Below are 18,015 nucleotides of genomic sequence, written 5' to 3'. Positions count from 1 at the left end.
CGTCACGGGGCTAGGCACCCCAAGCCAGGAGTTCAGGGCAATGCCATGGCTATGCGTGCGTAGCTCACCGGAGCAGACCGACGCCTCACGAGCCACTATGTTACGCACCCGCTCCCTCCTCGCGTCTTGTACAGCCGTGGTTCAGCGCAGGTCATTTGACAAGCGTTGGCACGCAGCGTGGCCCGCGCGGGGGAAGCGGCTGGAAGCGCATTGGGGGGGGATGTCGCGGGGAGAGGGTTGCACCGACACGGGCGGAAGCGCTGCATGGACTCGTTAGTATAGGGGCCACATTGATCAACTCGTTTTGTCATACAGTCAACCGTATTATAGCGACTCACCGTGAAGGCTGTCTCAAGCGGCATTCGCTCTTTCTGTGCCTTGCGCTCGGAAAAAAGGTGCTCTTCAGCTCCCAACTCATTCATAACATAATACTGTTACTGAACCTACGAGGCAACCCGAGACTTGCTCTGATACGTGCGCAGAACGACTCCTGATGTCGCGTTGTTCGTCGTCGCTCGTGCGCGCGGCGTCAGCATCATGCCAGTGGTTGCTATCGGGCAGCTTAGCGAGTGCGTCTGCAGCGTCAGCGCCATCTTCACTTGTAGCAAGGTCCTTCGGCGGGGTGCGGGGTCTCGCCACCAAGGCAAGTGAACTTACGGTACCCGCCACCGCACACCGGCACAGACCCTCTCCCCAATTCCACCTGACCTTCTATAACCAATATCCGCCCCCTTCCGCCTGCTCGCAGCTGGCTGTGGTGCCACGTGAGGAGCCGCAGGTGGCCCTCAACACAGCAGGGCTTCCCCCGCCGTGGGTCCCGCCGCCCAACAACCCGCAGTCCCTGCAGCCCCGAGCCCGGCCCTCTCCTCAGGAAGTGCTTGCAAGCATCCGGCAGGTACGTGGTGTGAGCTGCATTCATGCCGAGGGGTCTTCCCTGCTGGACACACCCATGGGCCAACTGCGGTCAACCCCAAAGCCGCTGCCGACTGCCAGCCGTGCCTGTGCCGCTATCCCTTGCCAGCCTGGGCAGTCTCCCAGTTCCGTTTGGCATCCAAGCAACGGCTTGATCTGGTGTCACTCTCCAGGCCAGTATCATGCTCCTTCCTCAGGTCACTGGTGCTCCCTGGCGCTCATGCCCGTTGAACCTCCCCACGGCCCCTCCCTCCAACGCAGGCCGCAACCCCCTTGGACGTGCACAACGCCTACCGCCGCCGGCCCAGCCACTTACCGCCCGCAGTCGCCGCCGCCAAGTTCTCACGCCTGTCGGAACTGCTGCTTGCGGACCCCGCCTGCCTTGCCTTCACCTCCGCAGCCTCCTTCGCAGGCCAGCAGCCGCAGCAGCCGCCCGCGCCTCCGGCCACGGGCGCCCGCAGGCTGCGTGAGCCGACCCAACTCAAGGCGCGCGTGCCTGGCCTGGCGCAGGTGCTGCGGGAGATCGGCGCCTCCTGGGACGTCTTCCTGCACCTGTATGGAGCCAGGCAGCTGGCGGCGTGCGTGCGCGCCGCCGCAGAGACCGGCCTGATCCTGAGCAGGCGCGAGTGGGGGCCCGCCGCCACGGCCTCGGCCGAGACGGGGGCGGAGTCAGGCGGCAGCGCGAGCAGTGGCAGCAGTGGCGGCAGCGGGAGCGCGTCGCCTGCGGCATCGGCAGCGGGGGCGGGACCGGCGGCGGGGAGCAGGAGCGGCGGCGAGGGCCGGGGGCTGCTGCAGCGCAGTCTGGATGTGCTGCTGGACCGCGGTGGCCAGGAGCTGGCGGCTGCGGGGCCGCAGGTGAGATGCGGGCAGCTGAGGCGAGTGTCGCGCAGGGGCCGCCCCAGGCCAGGGCGTTGTAGTGCTGGTGTTAGAGCTGGTGTTGGCTGCATGGCCTGTGTCATGTGCAGCCTGTTGCCTGCGTGCCCCTCGCACCTGGTGTGCAGTGGCGCAGGCCCTCGGTTGTAGCCTTGCAAGCCACGACTGGCAACTGACGTGTGTGCCCACGTGGTGTGTGCCTCGCGACAGGCTTTTGACCATGTTACTATGCTCACACAAACTCACACACATCGCGTACACAGTCGTGCGTGTTTCCTTCCTTGTACTCTCTAACACAACGACATGCAAACATGCAGGCGGTGCTGGACCTGTCGCACGGGCTGATGCTGCTGGGACACGTGCGGCCCGACACGTGGCGGGTGGTGCGGCCGCTGCTGGGCAAGGTGGCGGCGGCGGGTGGCGCCGACAAGGAGCGGGCGGCGGCGGTTTTGGAGTGGCTGCAGGCGGCGGATGTCAAGGCCTGACGGGTCGATGGGCGATGTAGGGATGAATGGGCTGATGAGGCTTTGATGATGCACGGGTCTCGTTGCATGGTCCGAAAGTGCGTGTTGCGGATCCGGGTGCCCGTGTGTGTGGATGACGGGGGAGTCTCCTCTCACGACACGTCCTGTAACAGAACTGAACAGAACGCAAGTGGCTGATACATGGTGCCTCCACTACAATGTACTCGCTGGCTTCCTCGGCTTCCCATTGTCAGTCTTGCAGCATCTTCGACAATACTATACCTACAGCATACAATAAGTGCTGACTAATACAACACAAAGGCAGCGGCCGCGCCTGCTGGACTTCGCTGCAGACTCCGCGCCGTACTTGGCGACAATCTGCATGTGGCGTTGCCAGCTTTTTTCAGTTTTTGCACCTACTGCTTTCGGCCATCGCCGCAACACACCAACAAACACCTGCCATCAGGCGCTAGTCATACAGATGTACAAACCTCCCTTGGTGAGGCTCAACTTCTACCCTGTCTGACTGTGGGTCCTGAAGGGAGCCAAGCGGCCTCATGTGTAATGGGCCCCCGCATTAACCTTTGGGCAGTCACGTCACCGGTAGGCCTGTACCAACATCTGTCACTGCGCAGTACGTCAGCACACCCACGGACATTGCTGTCCTATCCCCTATTCTCGTGATACTATTGTACGCCGAGGTGTCGCGTACTGTTTTGGTGCAGGTCGGGTCATTTGCCAGCTTCCCCGCACCCCTCCGGCACTCATGCGGTGTGCTCCCAATCTTACTACTGCGCGCAGTCAACGTCGAAGCGTATGTACGGTGATGTAATTATTGGGCTGTGTTCCAGGCACGTGCATCTATCACGCCTGGCAGCCCGTCCAGTCCGTAGGAAGCAAGCGTCCTTATGGCCCCATGTCCTGAACTCCTTACGCAATGCCGCCAGTCGCCGCGTGCAGTGCCTCCTCTCCCGCCACGTCCCGCACCGCCTGCTCCAAGTGCTCACCCAGGCCCCAGTCCCTGTGCACATGAGGGCGCGTGAGAGGCGGGCACGAGGCGGTGAGCGGTGCGGATAACAGCACAAAGCATCAAGGACAGGGCAGACCTGCCAGAGGGCACTTGGGCGTATGAGATCCCAGACGCGGCCTTTCGTCGATATCCGCAACACTCCACCTCAGCACCTACCAAAAGTTGTGGCCGCGCCGCCCCCCGCGGCTCTCATACGCGTACTTGAACCACACCACACCCGCGGCCGCGCCCTCCTGGCCTCCGTCGCCGGCCCGCCCCACCGGGCCGCCCGCCCGCGCGTCCGCCGCCAGCGGCAGCAGTACGGCGCTGTGCTCCTCGCTGTCGTACAGCACGGGCAGGAAGGTGATGTGGCGGTCGGCCGCGTCCGACAGCAGCCAGTTCTCATGCCGCCCCGCGCGCCGGCACGCCACGCCGCCCGGGCAGTGCACTGTGCCGCCGCCCACGAACGCCCAGCCCAACGGCGAGGCGTCCATGTCCACATCAGCAGCTGCGGTGGTGCCGTGAGTGGTGGTAGCGGGGGCGGGGCCGGCTGCGCCACCGATAGTGGTTGCGGAGGCGGAGGCGGCCGCAGTGGCAGCGCTGCGCGCTGCTGAAAGCGGGGTGGTGGCGCGAGCGCCGGCAGCCGAGGGCGTGGCGGGCGCGGGCCGGGGTGAGGCGGCGGGCTTGCGCTTCTTACCCGTCAGCCGCACGGATTGGGAGTAGGCGCAGTACCGGTCCTGTGCGGCAGATACCGTAGACAGAGCCACAACTTGTCAGCCTACGTTAGCTGCTCACACAAGCGTCAGCCCATCAACACGGTAGCAGCACACTGATGTGGTGCACCTCGGAGGCAACAGACAGTCAACAATCCCGCTGAATTCTCCCCACCTGCGGCGGGTTGTAGCTGCGCGCCTCGGTGATAGCTACCTCCAGCCTACAGACGCAGAGGCGTTGCGGAGCCCGGGACCACTGTTGTAGACAGGTCGCAGCAAGCGCTCCGTGTTCACCTTGGAGCCCCTCATCCTCCGCCTCGCAGATGCCTTGGCGCCATCACCTCCCACGACCCGACACCCCATTCTCCGGCAATCTCAAGCGGCTCTTACCTGGCGTCCGCGAAGTACTCCAGCTGCCCCGGACCTGCGCCTGCCCCTGCGCCGGTGTCCGTGCCGGCCGCCGCCGTCCTGGCCGCATACAGCGCCATGGCCCGCGCCGTGATGGCACACTGGGCCCCCAGTCGGAAGGCGCGCAGCAGGCGCTGCAGCGGCGGCGGCAGGTGGCAGGCCATGAGCATGGGCAGGTGGCTGGCGGCGGAGGCGGGGAAGAAGAAAGAGCCTGCGCGCGGAGGTGGGGCGGGCGGTGGGGGCGTGCGTCAGAGGGGCGGAGTGTGTGCGGAGGGCGTGGGCAGGAGGGCAACGGTGCGGTCAGGGGCGCGTGTTGCTTCGTGCGAGGTTGGGTGGGTTGGGGCGCCTGAGGGGAAAGGTGAAGTAGGTGTCCGGGCGTGTGGGCATGGGCGCGTGGTCCACTGGTCCTCACCATGCCCGAGCGGGTGCCTCAGCAACTCGCTGTCGGGCGGCAGCGGCCGAGACAGGTCCAGCAGCGCGCCCTGCTGACGTGGACCCAGGCCCACGGCCCGGCCTGCAGCCGAGTGAGACAGCGGCAGGCAGCAGGGAGGAGCGGGCGTGAGGGCGGGGACCTGGACACAACGCGCAGCTGCGCTAGAGCACAGCTCTGCTTCAGCAGACACTGTGGCGCCTGGGCCCTCCGGCCCTCGATCTGTGCTCATGGGCCTCACCCGGCGTCGGGGCCGGCAGTGGCAGCCCCAGTGCTGAGGGCGTCCGGGCGCCGCGCAATGGCGACAACGCGGTGGGTGTGCGGCATCCGGGTGGCGCCGCAGCACCTCGCGTGGACGGCCCTGGCGTGGAAGCATTTGCGTTCACCGCAGTGGCAGCGGCGGCGGCAGCGGCGGCGGCGGCGGCGCGCGTGCAAGGGCTGGGAAGCTGCGCCCGCGTCGCGGGTGAGCGGCCTGCAAGGCCTGTGGGGGCGTGTGCCATGGGAGCATCCCATCGGTTTCACGCGCTGAGCGTGCGCGTTCTTGGGTGCGTGTCCAGGAGTGCGCACAGCGTGAAGTACTAGCATAACCAGTTCGCAGCGACTTGTGGCGCTGACGTGACACCTGCACACCCAGCCTCACACATACCTTTCTGATTACTTGCTCCGCGGACCCCGGGTGTCCCCCGCCCAGAGGTTGAGGGTGGTGGTGTGGCATCATCACCCGTCTGCAGCACGAGTGGCTGTTCTGCGGTGCCCGCAGGGAGAGGAAACAGGTCCCGGAGTGCACTGCAGGTTAGGCCCTGGTCGTCGAGTCGCAGCGACGTGTCATCGAGCGTCCAGTCATCGGCTGTACTGAGGTTGGCGTTGAGCTTGAACACTTTCGCGACGTGCTTGAAGCAGAGACGGCCGTCTCCGTCCGTGTCAAATCGTCGTGTTCTTCCGCGGAACGAAATGCTCACCAGCCGCCCTTGCTGTGCAGCAGGTGGTTGTGGTGTGGTCATTTCTTGGATCTTCTTATCAGTTCTTTAATAGATGTAGGCGCCAGCCAGAAGGAAGTCGTTGGTCAAAGTCAACCCTAGTCCGGGCGCAGTTTCATGTTTGCTTCGGTACTATCATGCTTGTTTCACTACTACTACTACTACTGCTACTAAGCTGCCTGCACCCAAAGCTATGGACAAACCGCAGCACTCATTGCTACAAGCCGCTGCAGTTTTGCGATGCAGCCGGCGCATCAGCAATCGACAACCCAAGCTCCCCACTTATATCATTTGTCAGGCTTCCCTCTAACTAGACGCGCGCCGGATCAAGCGGACGGTTGGTCCCTTGGGTCCTGAGAAACTTTACTGCTTTCGGGTCTGCGCTGACTGGTTGGTGCACAAATTAAAAGCATGTAATCTGCTTCATCAGAATGATCACCCGTCAACGGCCAGTCGCGCAGCCAATGCTCAAGGGTAAACCGGTCACCCTGGCGGGTAATCCCACCTAGTAGTTCATTTCATCCGCCTTCGGCCCTTGTTCCCGCATTGTAATAGGTGCAACGATATGCACAGAGTTCTAGAAGCAGGAGCCCCACTTCCTTATTTAAGCCAACGAGCCTGCACTCGCAAACACAACTTGTGCTTCACTACAAGGAGAAAATCGCGCTTAACTCTATCCACATTCACACTTAGTTTACCTTGGCTGCTAGCATTGCTTTGCACTTCATCCAGCAACTTTCAGTGCACGATGGCCGCTTCCGCTGCTGCTGCGCTGCGTGAGCTGCGCCCTATTGCGAAGGTCGTGCAGGGCCAGAAGATGAAGGAGGGCGCTGGGGTGATGATTACGCGCACGGTGAGCAGGTGTGGGGTTTCCAGCACTGTGGTGCCTCAAGTCGCGAGCCAGGGGGGGGGGGCGGGTCTCGGCGTTCCTCTTCCCACAGGCCACGGCCACGTTTCCGCAAGCCGCTCCCTCTTCCATACTCCCACATGTTCCTTAGCGTGACATAGCAGCACAGGGACAAGCGGCTGTTGATAGTTGACCGGCCGGCTTAACCACACGGGGGGGGCACCATGCCGAGGGGTCTGAATATGTTCCCCTCACTCATGCGGCCGAGTTAGCTACTCGGACAAGTTGCAATGGCTTTTACATGCTACATGTATCATAGATATCAGTAGATATTAACGTTTGCCGACGATCGTGCAAATAGATGTTAAATGCTTTGCGCCAACGGACCCTGTAGCTCCGATATAAGGCTCAATCTAACATTTAGCAACCACAAAGTCGTCGAACGTGCGATTTAGGCTCAAAGCAACCCTTTGGAGACTAGTCGTGACCTGGAGTCGGGATCGCGACGAGGCCTCCTCTTCGCTCAATAAGTAGTTTTCCAACATACGACGATCTTAATAAATCGACGGCAGCAAAGGATGCTGAAATTCATGCGGTACAGGGCAACATGCTTTCATTGTGCGGACAGACAGGCTAATCTGAGCCCCTGTCTACTCGCTTTACGTTATAGACATATACAATAGAAGCTTTAGCTAGTCGGCCGGCTAGAATACGCATGTCGGTTTGGACACGTTTTGGCCCATGCGTGCCCACCTGTGCTGACAGACACGCGGGTTGTTCTCCCAGCCCGCATAAGATTTCACCCCTCCGAGTTCACAGAATCCATATGGATAGTGTCCGCCATGCTTCATAGGATTTTAGGAGGGATCCGCTGATGTCTGGGGTCAGTGATTCCCCCTCCTGACGAGTTTTGTACCCCCCATCTTGCAAGCCATATACCTTTTGCGCGACAACGTCCCCAGTCTCCCGAACAACGAACCTACTGCCCGAGTTTGGTGACTGGGGACGTTGTCGCACAAAAGTTATTAAGGGGCCAAAACCGCAGTTTTTCACCTAGGGTGCCTCCCCCGTGTGCGGCTTAACCCTTTCACGCCCTTCCTGCACACACAGGTCGGCACCGGGGCGCTGCGCAACCTCGACCCCTACCTCATGCTGTGAGTATGCACACACATGCACGCATGTGTGCGCACACACGCGCTGCTAGACGTTCTCCTGTGCTTTGCATTATACGCTCGGTATTCTACGGGGTGCTAGACGGTCTCCTTGTGCCCCACGGTCTGACGCTCCCTTCCCCTCGTGCTCCTTGCGCCGCACACAGTGATGAGCTCAAGCTGCCCGCCAAGGCCGCGTTCGCCGGCTTCCCCGACCACCCACACCGCGGGTTTGAGACCTGCAGCATCGTGCTGGAGGGCCAAATCGAGCACAGGGACTCGCAGGGCAACCAGGTGGGAGGCGTGGCGTGTGTGTGTGTGGGGGGGGGGAGCTGCCGGGTGGCGGCCTGAAGGGGAAAGCAGGAGGAATGGGACACTTCAACGTAGGCGATTGGCGGGCTATATCACTGAGAGTCGCTCGGCAGGGTTTGCTGGGGCTTGAGAGTACGCGTCAGGCGGCCTGAAGCTGTCCCGCGGGCTGGCTTGACGCGTTGGCACTACCGCCCGCCTGCCACTGCCCTTGGCACTAACCCTGGTGTTTTCCCTCCCCCCCTGCTGCGCACAGGGCGTCATCGGCCCCGGCGGCGTGCAGTGGATGACGGCGGGTCGCGGCATCGTGCACAGCGAGATGCCCAAGAGCACCGACGGCATGCTGCATGGTGAGTGCCGGCCGCGGGCGGGGGGGGGTGGGTCCGCGGTCAGTGCGGGACCGGAAGATTGAGCCGTGTTGTGGAGAGGCGGCAGCCCTCGGCGGTGTTGGCAGCGTGGCTGCCCGACTGTTGTGTTGCGAGCCTCATGATCGCATGAAGCCGCAGCGGGAGCGAATGGGTGCCGTACTGTTTAGCCGACCCCAACCTGGTTGCTGCCTCACCACCTGCTTACCACCTCCCTGCACACGTACACACATGCTTACACACACAGGCTTCCAGCTGTGGATTAACCTGCCCAAGAAGGACAAGATGTGCAAGCCCAGGTGAGAGAGCGTGTGTCGGTCACGTGGCCGGGGGCCGGAACCCTCAGTTCCCTCGGAATACCGCAAGGGGTGAACTCGCCAGCAGTCCCCCACGCCTTCATTACTTTGACATGCGAACGCCAAGCAACGCACCTGAATCTCACACCTCTCCGCCTCTCTGTTTCTCTCACACACACGCAACCCCACACCCAATCTCACATTCCCACACAGGTACCAGGACTACCAAAAGGCCGACATCCCCATCGTGCCGCTGGACGGCTCCGGCGGCAGCAGCGTGCGCGTCATGGCCGGTACCAGCACACACGGCGGCGTGGCGGGCCCCATCAAGATGCGCAACCCCGGGCTGCTGATGGATGTGCGCCTGGCGGCCGGCGACAACTTCACGCAGGAGGTGCCCGAGGTGAGCCGGGGTGCTGCAGGGTGCGGGGTGGGGGTGTGGAGGTGGCTGGGCGGGGGGCGTGATGAGAGGATGCAAACAAGTGGGTCGGTGGCTGGCTGGGTGGCTGGGGGCTGGGGTGGCAATGGTGTGGTATTGGGTGGAAGCTCATGGTGGAGACGTATGAGTCCAGTCCCGATGTGACCATGGGAAACCCTGACTCCCCCTCCCCACCCGCCGGCCACCAACTGCCGCAGGGCTGGAACGGCTTCTGCTATGTGTATGATGGCGAGGGCAAGATCAGCGGCAACCGGGCGCAGCCTGAGCAGGTGCGGCCCAACCGCCGCCAATTACCTGATCGCCAGCGCTCCATCCTGCGAGCGACCCATCCTGTTGTGTGCCGACCTGTCACCTCGCATTATACTCACATCCTCCCGCACCTCCTCTCCCGCCCTTCCTCCCCACCACCCAACCACCACCGCCAACCACCCAACCACCCCCACCGCCTCCACACAGACGCTGGTGCTGGGCCCGGGTGACCATCTGGTGGCGGCGGGCGGCGGCGGCGCGGCCGGCCTCAAGTTCCTGCTGGTCGCCGGCAAGCCTATCGGCGAGCCCATCGTGCAGCACGGCCCCTTCGTGATGAACACGGAGGAGGAGATCTACCAGGTGAGGTTGGGAGGGAGGGAGGGAGGGGGGGCAGTTAGGGCGGGTGGCTGGGGTGGCAGGGGGCGGGTGGGAGAAGGGGTGTGGGTGGGAGAATGGAATGTGGGCAGGAGCGGTGGTGGTGCGAAGGGCCCGTAATTGTACAACGTGTCACATGGGAAGAGCTCCCGGGGACGCGGGATGGTCATGGGCTGTCTGAGGCCAGCACCGGCCTGGCCATGTGTGGAGCGATGACAAATCGTGGCGCCTTAACTAGTGCAACCTGTGTGAACGGCAGGCGATGAAAGATTACCAGAACGGGAAGCTCATGTCGCGTAGCAAAGTCAGCCACATCAAGGGCCGCAGTAGCAGCACCACCACCGCTGGCAGTAGCAGCAGCTCACGCCCGGCAGCTGTAGCAGGGGCGGGGGCGGGGGCCGCGGAGGCAAGTGACAGTGAGGAGGAGGGTCGGGCCGGTCCGTCCTCTCGTGCCAAGGCGCGTGCGGGTACCGATGACACGGGCTCTGACGCTGACACCGCCGGCCCCTCCCCATCCCGCCCCGCCCCCGCCTCAGGCTTTCCGCGACTACCAGACGGGGCAGCTGCAGCGGCCGCAGGACAACCCGTGGGAGGACGAGCTGTAGCTGGAGCGGCGGCTGTAGCAACTGGCGGCGGCAGCAGTAGCAGCAGCAGGGCGGAGCGGCGGGCGTTGCGGAAGCAGAAGAAGGAGCGGGCGGCGGCGACTGTGGTGGCGGCGGCGGGCTCTGGTTCGGAGGAGGGTGCAGCAGCAGGCGGTGTTGCAGCGGACCTAGCCAGGCTTAAGCTCAGCATCAGTGGCGGGCGGCAGGGCAAGGACGGTGAGGACCAAGGTGGCGAGGATGGCGACGGCAGCGATGAGGATTGGGGCCTGGGGCGCACCAAGCAGAAGGTCAAGGGCGGGCGCCGCGACCGCCGCCGCGAGCAGCCCTCCACAGCGCACTCGGGCGCGGTGGCGCTGCAACAGCAGCGGCAGCGTTCAGCTGGGGCAGCGCCGGCGGAGAGTGGGGATGAGGACAGGTAGGAGAGGAGCGGTGAGCATGTTGCGGTTGCGGGTTGCGAAGTGGTTGGGCTGGCCCGCATAATGGCATCTGTCGGCGCAGCATCCGGAAGCTTACCCCGGATGTGACAAAGTGGCAGATATTGAAGCGCGTGAACCTCAATCGGATGTACATACGTGCGTAAGGCGACTCCACGTGACCGCTGCGGAGGTTTTGCTGCGGTGTGTGCACGTTGTTTCGACGCCTGGACTGGAAAGACAACATTAACGTGTACCGAGGGGCTCTTTGCATGCATAATGTAGATGCTCGGCCAAATGGATTGTTGACGGCAATTCATGGCAGATGGAACGTTTGAATTCAGGAATTCCGAAGCAGTCAGTGCATTTTGAAATGGTGTTCCGTCTATGTCACAGTGACATGTGTGCAAGTGTAACGCAATGACAACCGCCTTATCCTTGCCTCTTGGTCACGGTCATGCGCGTCTGTTAGGAACAAGCACATGTACGAAGCCAATCCCAGCCAAAGCTTGCGCTCATGCAGGGGCATACGAAGCCAGTAGCATAAGAGGCAGAGGACCCACCATTCATGCTCACGAATCACGCCACGCATAAAGAGTTCGATGTAAGCTGCTTCACACCAGGAAAACTGCACAGTAGTGCGCCACATGAAATGCACGAGCCCTTGCGCCTTACATCCACTTGCACCGCCATCGCGGCGGCTACATATCAGCTAAACCAAAGAACGTATCCGTACAGCTGCTCAGGCGCACAGCCATTCACATATGGGCACTTTGGCGAGGGGTTTCGTTGCACATGGCAGGACACAGCCCACATGCTCACAGCTCCACACCCCGCTTCACAGCTGCAGCACGCTCCACACCGCCACCTCGTTGGCTACTTGGGCGGCGCCTGCCAGTCGTACACCGGGTTGTGCCACGTGGGGCCCTCACGCCCGCCGCCACGTCCTCGCCCCCCTCCACCGCCCCCGCCGCGCCCGCCGGTAGACAGCTGCACGTACGCAGCCGCGCCGACCCCGCCCCCGCCGCCGTCGCCGCCAACTCCTCCGCGCCCGCCGCCTGCCCCCCACCGCCGCGCTTGGCCTCCCTGCGGCCCATACTCAGGCGGCTGCAACGGCCCCGGCGGCGGGGAGCCTATCGAAGGCGGGTGGCCCCTGCCGCCTCCTGCGCCGCGGCCCCCGTGCGCCGCCGCCGCTCCACCCCTGCCCCCACCGCGCCGGTCACCACCGGCCTCCTCCTCACGACCGCCCCCCCAAGGCAGTGTCATCATGGCTGTGAGTGACTCCAGGAAGCTCCTCCGCTGGCGCTGCTGCTGCTGCTGTTGCTGTGGCGGAGGTGGCGGAGGCGGGGCGTGTGGGTGTGGCCCGTTGGGTCGGCCTCCGTTACTCATAAGTCCCTCCACTCCACGCATGCCGCCTGGGCCTCCCCCTCCCCGCCTTGCGGCATCTGCGCAACTGCGACCACCATGTTGATCGACGCCGCCACCACTGCCGCCGCCACCGCCGCCGCCACCGCCGCCACCGCCGCCGCCGCCGCCGCCCGGACGTTGCAGCCACATGCGCTCCCACAGGCTCCGCCGCCGCGGCGGGGGCGGCGGTGCCCCTACCGGATGCGGCGGTGGCCCCTGCGGCGGCGGCGCCTCACGCCCATAACCGCCGCCGCCACCACCACCGCCACCACCACTGCCGCCATCATACCAGCCGTCGTACGGATTTGCCGAAACCATATACGGCGATTGCCGTACCCCGTCGTACCGCTGTCGAGGGCTGCCGTGCTCATCTGCGACACGAGGAGAGCGCCCTCTAGCATCCCAATCGCTGCTTTGTGCCCTTGCACCTTCGTCGCCGGCAGCGCCGCCGCCGCCGCCTTCAGGCACAAACACTGCTGCTGCCGGCGGCTGTAGCAGCCTGCCTCCCGCCTCACGAGGCTGGCTGTAGCTGCTTAGGCTGCTACTGCCGCCGGCGCTGCTGCTGCCAATGCTTGCTCCGCCGTCGATGGCCCGTGAGTCGCGGTCCTGCAAGTGCCGGGTGTCGGCATGCTGCTGCTTGCCACGAGCGCCGCCGCCGCCGCCGCCATGCTTGGCTCCCAGCACCGCCGCTGCTGCACCGGCGGCTCCTGCTCCTGCCACTGCAGCCCCTGCTGCCACCTCCGCATGCGAGCGCTGCTGCTGCTGCGGTGGCGACATGGCATGGCTAGCAGCAGGCGGCTGCTGCTGCTGCTGCTGCCCGCCTCCAAAACAGCCTCCGCCGCCGCCGGTCCCCAGCCCCATGCCGCCTCCAGCCCCGCCTGTTGCTCCTCCTCCTCCTCCTCCCCCACAACACGAGGCCGCCAGGGAGGCCAGCCACCCGAACTTGAGTGCTACTGCCAGCAGCCCCAGCCCCACCAGAGCGCCGCCGATGATGCCCAGAAGCCGCCCGAACTTGGACCAGCACTTCTTGGTCACGAAGCACAGCACGTCAATCGGGTTGGTGCAGGCCTGTGTGTGGGGGAATGAAAGGATTCGGTGCGGCTGTCCTTGATGTTACGTACACACGATCACATTGCACGCACACAAGGTTTTCCTCCCTTGCGATCTCTAACACTTAAACACAAAGTGACTTGGCGGGTAGCATCTTCTTCAGCCCTGCCACGCATGACCATCTAGTTGAGCAGGAGCAGCACGCAGCACGCACCGTGCTGCAATCGGTGCCGTTGCGCTTCACGCCCACGCCGTCCCCCGTGCCGTTGTACCCGCCGGAGGGCTTGACGACCAGCTGGGTGGCGTTTGTGTAGAAGGACAGCGTGAGCGAATCCGTCACCGCGCCCTGGCGGGAGCAGCACCGGTGAGAGGACGGCAGTGAAGAAAATCCAGACAGGCCCGTAAAGGGTCACAGGAGTGTCTGAGGATGCAAGTCAGTGTGATGTCCGCGTGCCCACTTCTGGCGCATGTAACCTCTTGTGAACGGGCGCTGTCGCTCGTCAACAAGAAACAGCAGTCAAACGCGCGTCAACTGCAAATTCGTACACACGTACAGTCGTTGACTCACCACTGAGTCGTACAGGCTGACTGTGCAAGTGCGCGCCGCCGCCGCCGCCTGGTCCTCCACGTACAGCTCCATGGGCGGATCCAGGCTGGCGGCGGATCCCGCGCGTACGGCCAGCGCGCGCGCCTCGATGGGCCGCACGTTGGACGAGCAGTTGGACACTGCGTTTTGCAAGCACACGCATACACACACACGTACGTTTCATGCAGGCTCTATGCGCTCTGCTCCCTTGTTCCCCGCATGGCTTGTCAGTGAGCAGGGTTAAGCGCCACCCACCCACCCACCCACCCACCCAGTCCCACCTGTGAGTGTGTAGTCGCTGTCCAGGCGACCGGTGTTGGTGATGTTGACGTAGATGTAGCCGCGAGCCGCCACCGCCTCAAAGCCACCGCAGGAGGTGCCGGCGAAGCGACACACCGCCGCGCCTGTGATCTGTGGAAGCAGCGTGAGTAGCAGCAGCAGTACATGGGTAAGTGCGGTGCGCGGCAGCAGGGATATCAGGGGCACAGGAGGGGTTAGACGCCGGCCCGAACAGATCCCGAGGCAGGCACAACCACATTCGCCATGCCGCACGACGGCATCCACAAGCAGTAGAGGTGTTGCTTCCAAGGCAATGCAGTATTGCAATCCGATGACGCCGTCTGAGTGCCGCACCTTGCCCGGGCTGCGGTTGGTGACCAGCCTCACGCCGTCCGCCGCCACACTCAGCGTCACCAGGCTCTGGCTCTGGCTGGTGACAGGCAGCGCGAACGACAGCGGGCCCCCGGAGAAGGACTGCAGCTGCGCGGCGGATGGACGTCGGCGGCAGATAGGATTAGCAGCAATGCAAACATCAGGGACAGCGAGTTGTGTATCCGCAGCACAGTCACATCAACGCGCATTGAAAGCCCAGGCATCTGAACACACTGGCTCCCAACCACAGCAGCCCCGTTCCCAACCGGCATTGCCAGCCGCAGCACACCACTCGGCAGCCGTCTCCACATCCCAGCCGGCGTGCCTCCTACCTAGCCAAACACCCATCTCGGCAACAGCTCCGCACCCAGTTCGGACCGCCTCCTATAGCCGTACGGTTGCCTTCCTAGCTGCCTACCGTGGTGTCGCTGCCGCCAGTGAACCTGGTGATCATGTACAGCGGCACCCGGCCGTCCGCGATACGCGCCAGGTCCGCCTCCCACAGGTCCTTGAGCTGGCCGGACAGACAGGTCTGTTTTGGGGTCACGGCGACATGGTGTGAGCGCGGCAGGCAGGTGCAAAGCAAGATTGAGAATCAGATATGGGAGATACCGGTATGGTAGAGGCGCAAGGTGGTTGTGCGCCAGCGGTCGGACGTCACGGAGGCAGGGAGGCAGGGAGGCAGGGAGGCAGGGAGGCAGGGAGGCAGGGAGGCAGGGAGGGGGGCGCACCTACCTGGGGTGCACGGCCGCAACCGCTGGGCTGGTAGCGGAAGGCTGAGAAGCCGGTCCCCACCTTGTCGCAGGCCAGGCCTGTGGTGGGGAGACACGGACGTGTGCATTGCGTGTGTGCGCGTGCGCACATGGTGGTGACGACGCTATGTGAAGTGTGGCATTGATGTGTGAATGAAGTGCTCGCAGCACAAACATGGAAGCAGTTACAAATGCCCCTTGCTGCCGCGAGCTGCTTGCTCGCGCCTGCGTTGCCCCACCCACCGTCCATGCTGAGCATGGTCTTGTCCAGCAGCATCCAGGCGGAGCGGTTGGTCGCCAGGGTGGCGTCCAGGGGGGAGCCGGTGGCGGCGGCGGCGGCTGGCGGCTGCGGCACCATCAGCACCTGGTTGCTGCGGTGATGGGAAGCAGACAACGGAGGAGGGACAAGGAGGAAGAATGAAGGAAGTGGACAAGGAAAAGGGCAAACATAGCACTAAGCCGCGGCCGCGGCCACACTGACACATTGATCGCCTCACCTCCCCCCCCCCGCACCCCACCACCTTCAAGGGCTTTCGGTTTACCACCCCTACCCCCACCTGTTGAATTCCGAGTACAAGCAAGAGAACGTGTGTGGTGAGAAGCATAGTCCCGAATGTGATGGCCAGAATCCCGGCCCGCAATTCCCACAAGGTGTGTGTCAGGGCAAGAGCCCCACCTGATTGCGGGCAGCTGTGTGTACATGGCCAGGTCGCCCAGCAGCTTGGCGGACAGCAGGCGGCTCGCGCTGCTGGCCAGAGGCACCGAGGGACCCAGATGCAACACTTCCCGCGTGCTGGGCGCAGGCGGGGACAGGAACTGCGGCGCCGGGCTGTTGGTGCTGTTGGTGCTGTTGGCGCTACTGTTGTTGGTGGTGCGGGGAGTGGCGGAGGTGGTGGCTGGGGTGGGGGAGGGGGCGGTGGGTACCTCCACGGTGATGGCGATCTCGAACTGCAGCGAGGCGGCGCCCAGCTCATAGCCCTGCGCGTGGTGTGTTGGGAAGTACACATACTGAGCATGTACACGGTAATCAACACAGACATAGGGAAGGCGGTCGTGTACAACCGGGGGACATGTGTCGGCCAAGATGGTAAGCTACCATTTCGCAAGTTGCCAGCCCACAGCCCGGCTCCCCTCCCAGAGCCCCATTCAAGCCCTGTCACTGCCACCCGTTCACGACCCCCCGCGCCGCCGCCGCCACTCACGCTGTACCACTGCGGGTCGAATGTGAGGCAGTGTGCGGACACCGGCTTGCGGCCAATCAGTATGTCCAGTGGGTCGCTCCAGAAGTCACAGTCCAGGTTGGCGCGACTGGAGGCGAGGGTAGAGTGGCGGCAGGGCAGCAGGCAGGAAGGCAGGCAGGCAGATGGGTAGGCAGGGAGGCAGGGACGAAGGAAGTCAGCCAGCCGCCCGTGCCGTTCGTTCGAGTGAAGCTGGCAGTTGCAAGTAAGGCTACGATTGTCGTTTAGTTGCCTACCAATTGGTCTGCCATGCGCTATCGCATCCACGGCCCTAGCAGGCCTGGTGACACTCACGTGCGCTCCTTGCTGGACCCGAAGGTGTCGTCCCACACCTGGCTGCTGCTGCACTCGCAGCAGAATCCCTGGCTGTCCGCCACCCGCACACCGCCCTGGCTGAACCAGCCACACGTGGGCGAGTCCTCCCAGTCGCCGTCCTGCGGGGATGTGGGGTTGATCCATTGATGATGCGTGTAAGAGGGGGCCAAGACGTTACTTGGGCGTACGGCCATAGCCGCCATCTCGCGTCTAGATGCATATATAACTAGCTGCATATATAAGTGTTGCAGGCGTTATAAGGGCCCCCCGGCCCGGGCCTCGGTTTCTACAAGGACAGGAATGCACGTCGTGCTCACCACCTTGTAACCACACACAACAACAACAAAAGATGTCTTGAGCAGCACGTTTGGGCCCCGCCGCTCCCAGCTCTTCACTCGCAATGGCCGTGGTGGCCACCCGCTCCCAAGCAATCTTTGCAAGCATTATCCAAGCTCTGACCTTGCAAACTTTGTTGCTGGGGCGCAGGATGACTTCCAGGGGTTTCCAGTTAAAGGACGACAAGTACTGCAGCGGGTAGGAGGCCCACAGCGGCGACTTGGTAAGCGACACGCGCAGCGGCGCCGCCAGGTCACGACATGCGCAAGTAGGGTCGGCGGCGCTGCAGCTGCAGGGGCAGCGTCCGTCGGGGCTGCAGGAGCGGCGGGTGTGGGGACAAGGAGGGTGAGACGCGGAGGGGGAGGGGAACGGGAAGGGGGAGGGTGCAGGAAAAGGAGGGGGGAGACTGCCAGACGCAGGCTCAAAATGCGCTGCATAAACATTGGTTCCGACTAATGAGGTTGCAACGCACCTGTTGAGGCAGCTGAGCGAGAATTCCAGAGCCTCGGTCTGCAGGCTCTGCCCATTTCCGACCGTCAGTGTCACCACCACCTTCTCCTGGCAGTCCAGCTCCTGAAGGTTGTGTAAATATCATGATTTTCACGTCTCGGTGTCCAGATGAGCAGGAAATGCCAAGCCAACGTCGACCGCAGGACTTCTATTCTCACCTCGGTAACACCATCGACGACGCATTTTTCCAAGCGCCCACTTGCAATGACCTCAGCGTGCGCAAGAATATAATGCTGGGCTAGGTAAACTATCAGCGCAACCGCGATGGCACGACACATCAGTGTCCTGGTTTCGCTGACTAGACCTGTGATAAGTTATTTAGACCTGAAGTAGGCACT

General features: G+C 63.4%; 4 protein-coding genes across 4 annotated transcripts; 2 read left to right on the top strand and 2 right to left on the bottom strand.

The window, feature by feature from the left end:
* Positions 1–305: 305 nt before the first annotated feature.
* Positions 306–2,381, top strand: CHLRE_16g675188v5 (uncharacterized protein). Its single transcript, XM_001695732.2, has 4 exons — positions 306–643; positions 749–895; positions 1,174–1,767; positions 2,103–2,381. The coding sequence occupies exons 1-4, from the start codon at positions 494–496 to the stop codon at positions 2,268–2,270; spliced, it is 1,059 nt and encodes a 352-aa protein (XP_001695784.2). The 5' UTR covers positions 306–493; the 3' UTR covers positions 2,271–2,381.
* A 2-nt stretch (positions 2,382–2,383) lies between these two features.
* Positions 2,384–6,225, bottom strand: CHLRE_16g675076v5 (uncharacterized protein). Its single transcript, XM_043071263.1, has 7 exons — positions 5,456–6,225; positions 5,051–5,290; positions 4,792–4,893; positions 4,362–4,590; positions 4,147–4,192; positions 3,436–3,995; positions 2,384–3,270 (listed from the first exon to the last, which is right to left on the bottom strand). The coding sequence occupies exons 1-7, from the start codon at positions 5,808–5,810 to the stop codon at positions 3,180–3,182; spliced, it is 1,623 nt and encodes a 540-aa protein (XP_042916198.1). The 5' UTR covers positions 5,811–6,225; the 3' UTR covers positions 2,384–3,179.
* A 130-nt stretch (positions 6,226–6,355) lies between these two features.
* CHLRE_16g674964v5 (uncharacterized protein) lies at positions 6,356–11,260 on the top strand. The gene is made up of 9 exons (XM_043071260.1): positions 6,356–6,639; positions 7,744–7,787; positions 7,952–8,078; positions 8,350–8,443; positions 8,706–8,757; positions 8,968–9,157; positions 9,391–9,462; positions 9,650–9,802; positions 10,354–11,260. The coding sequence occupies exons 1-9, from the start codon at positions 6,535–6,537 to the stop codon at positions 10,420–10,422; spliced, it is 906 nt and encodes a 301-aa protein (XP_042916197.1). The 5' UTR covers positions 6,356–6,534; the 3' UTR covers positions 10,423–11,260.
* A 3-nt stretch (positions 11,261–11,263) lies between these two features.
* Positions 11,264–17,985, bottom strand: CHLRE_16g674852v5 (uncharacterized protein). Its single transcript, XM_001695841.2, has 14 exons — positions 17,836–17,985; positions 17,640–17,740; positions 17,291–17,480; positions 16,811–16,950; positions 16,481–16,586; positions 15,955–16,256; positions 15,522–15,649; positions 15,262–15,338; positions 14,945–15,058; positions 14,509–14,634; positions 14,157–14,286; positions 13,858–14,015; positions 13,504–13,635; positions 11,264–13,307 (listed from the first exon to the last, which is right to left on the bottom strand). The coding sequence occupies exons 1-14, from the start codon at positions 17,953–17,955 to the stop codon at positions 11,709–11,711; spliced, it is 3,423 nt and encodes a 1,140-aa protein (XP_001695893.2). The 5' UTR covers positions 17,956–17,985; the 3' UTR covers positions 11,264–11,708.
* Between the last annotated feature and the right edge of the window lie 30 nt (positions 17,986–18,015).

The sequence above is a fragment of the Chlamydomonas reinhardtii genome, chromosome 16 (genome assembly GCF_000002595.2).
Source record: "Chlamydomonas reinhardtii strain CC-503 cw92 mt+ chromosome 16, whole genome shotgun sequence".
NCBI lineage: Eukaryota > Viridiplantae > Chlorophyta > Chlorophyceae > Chlamydomonadales > Chlamydomonadaceae > Chlamydomonas > Chlamydomonas reinhardtii.
Note: the sequence above shows the minus strand (reverse complement) of the source record. Positions and strands in the feature narration are given on the sequence as shown.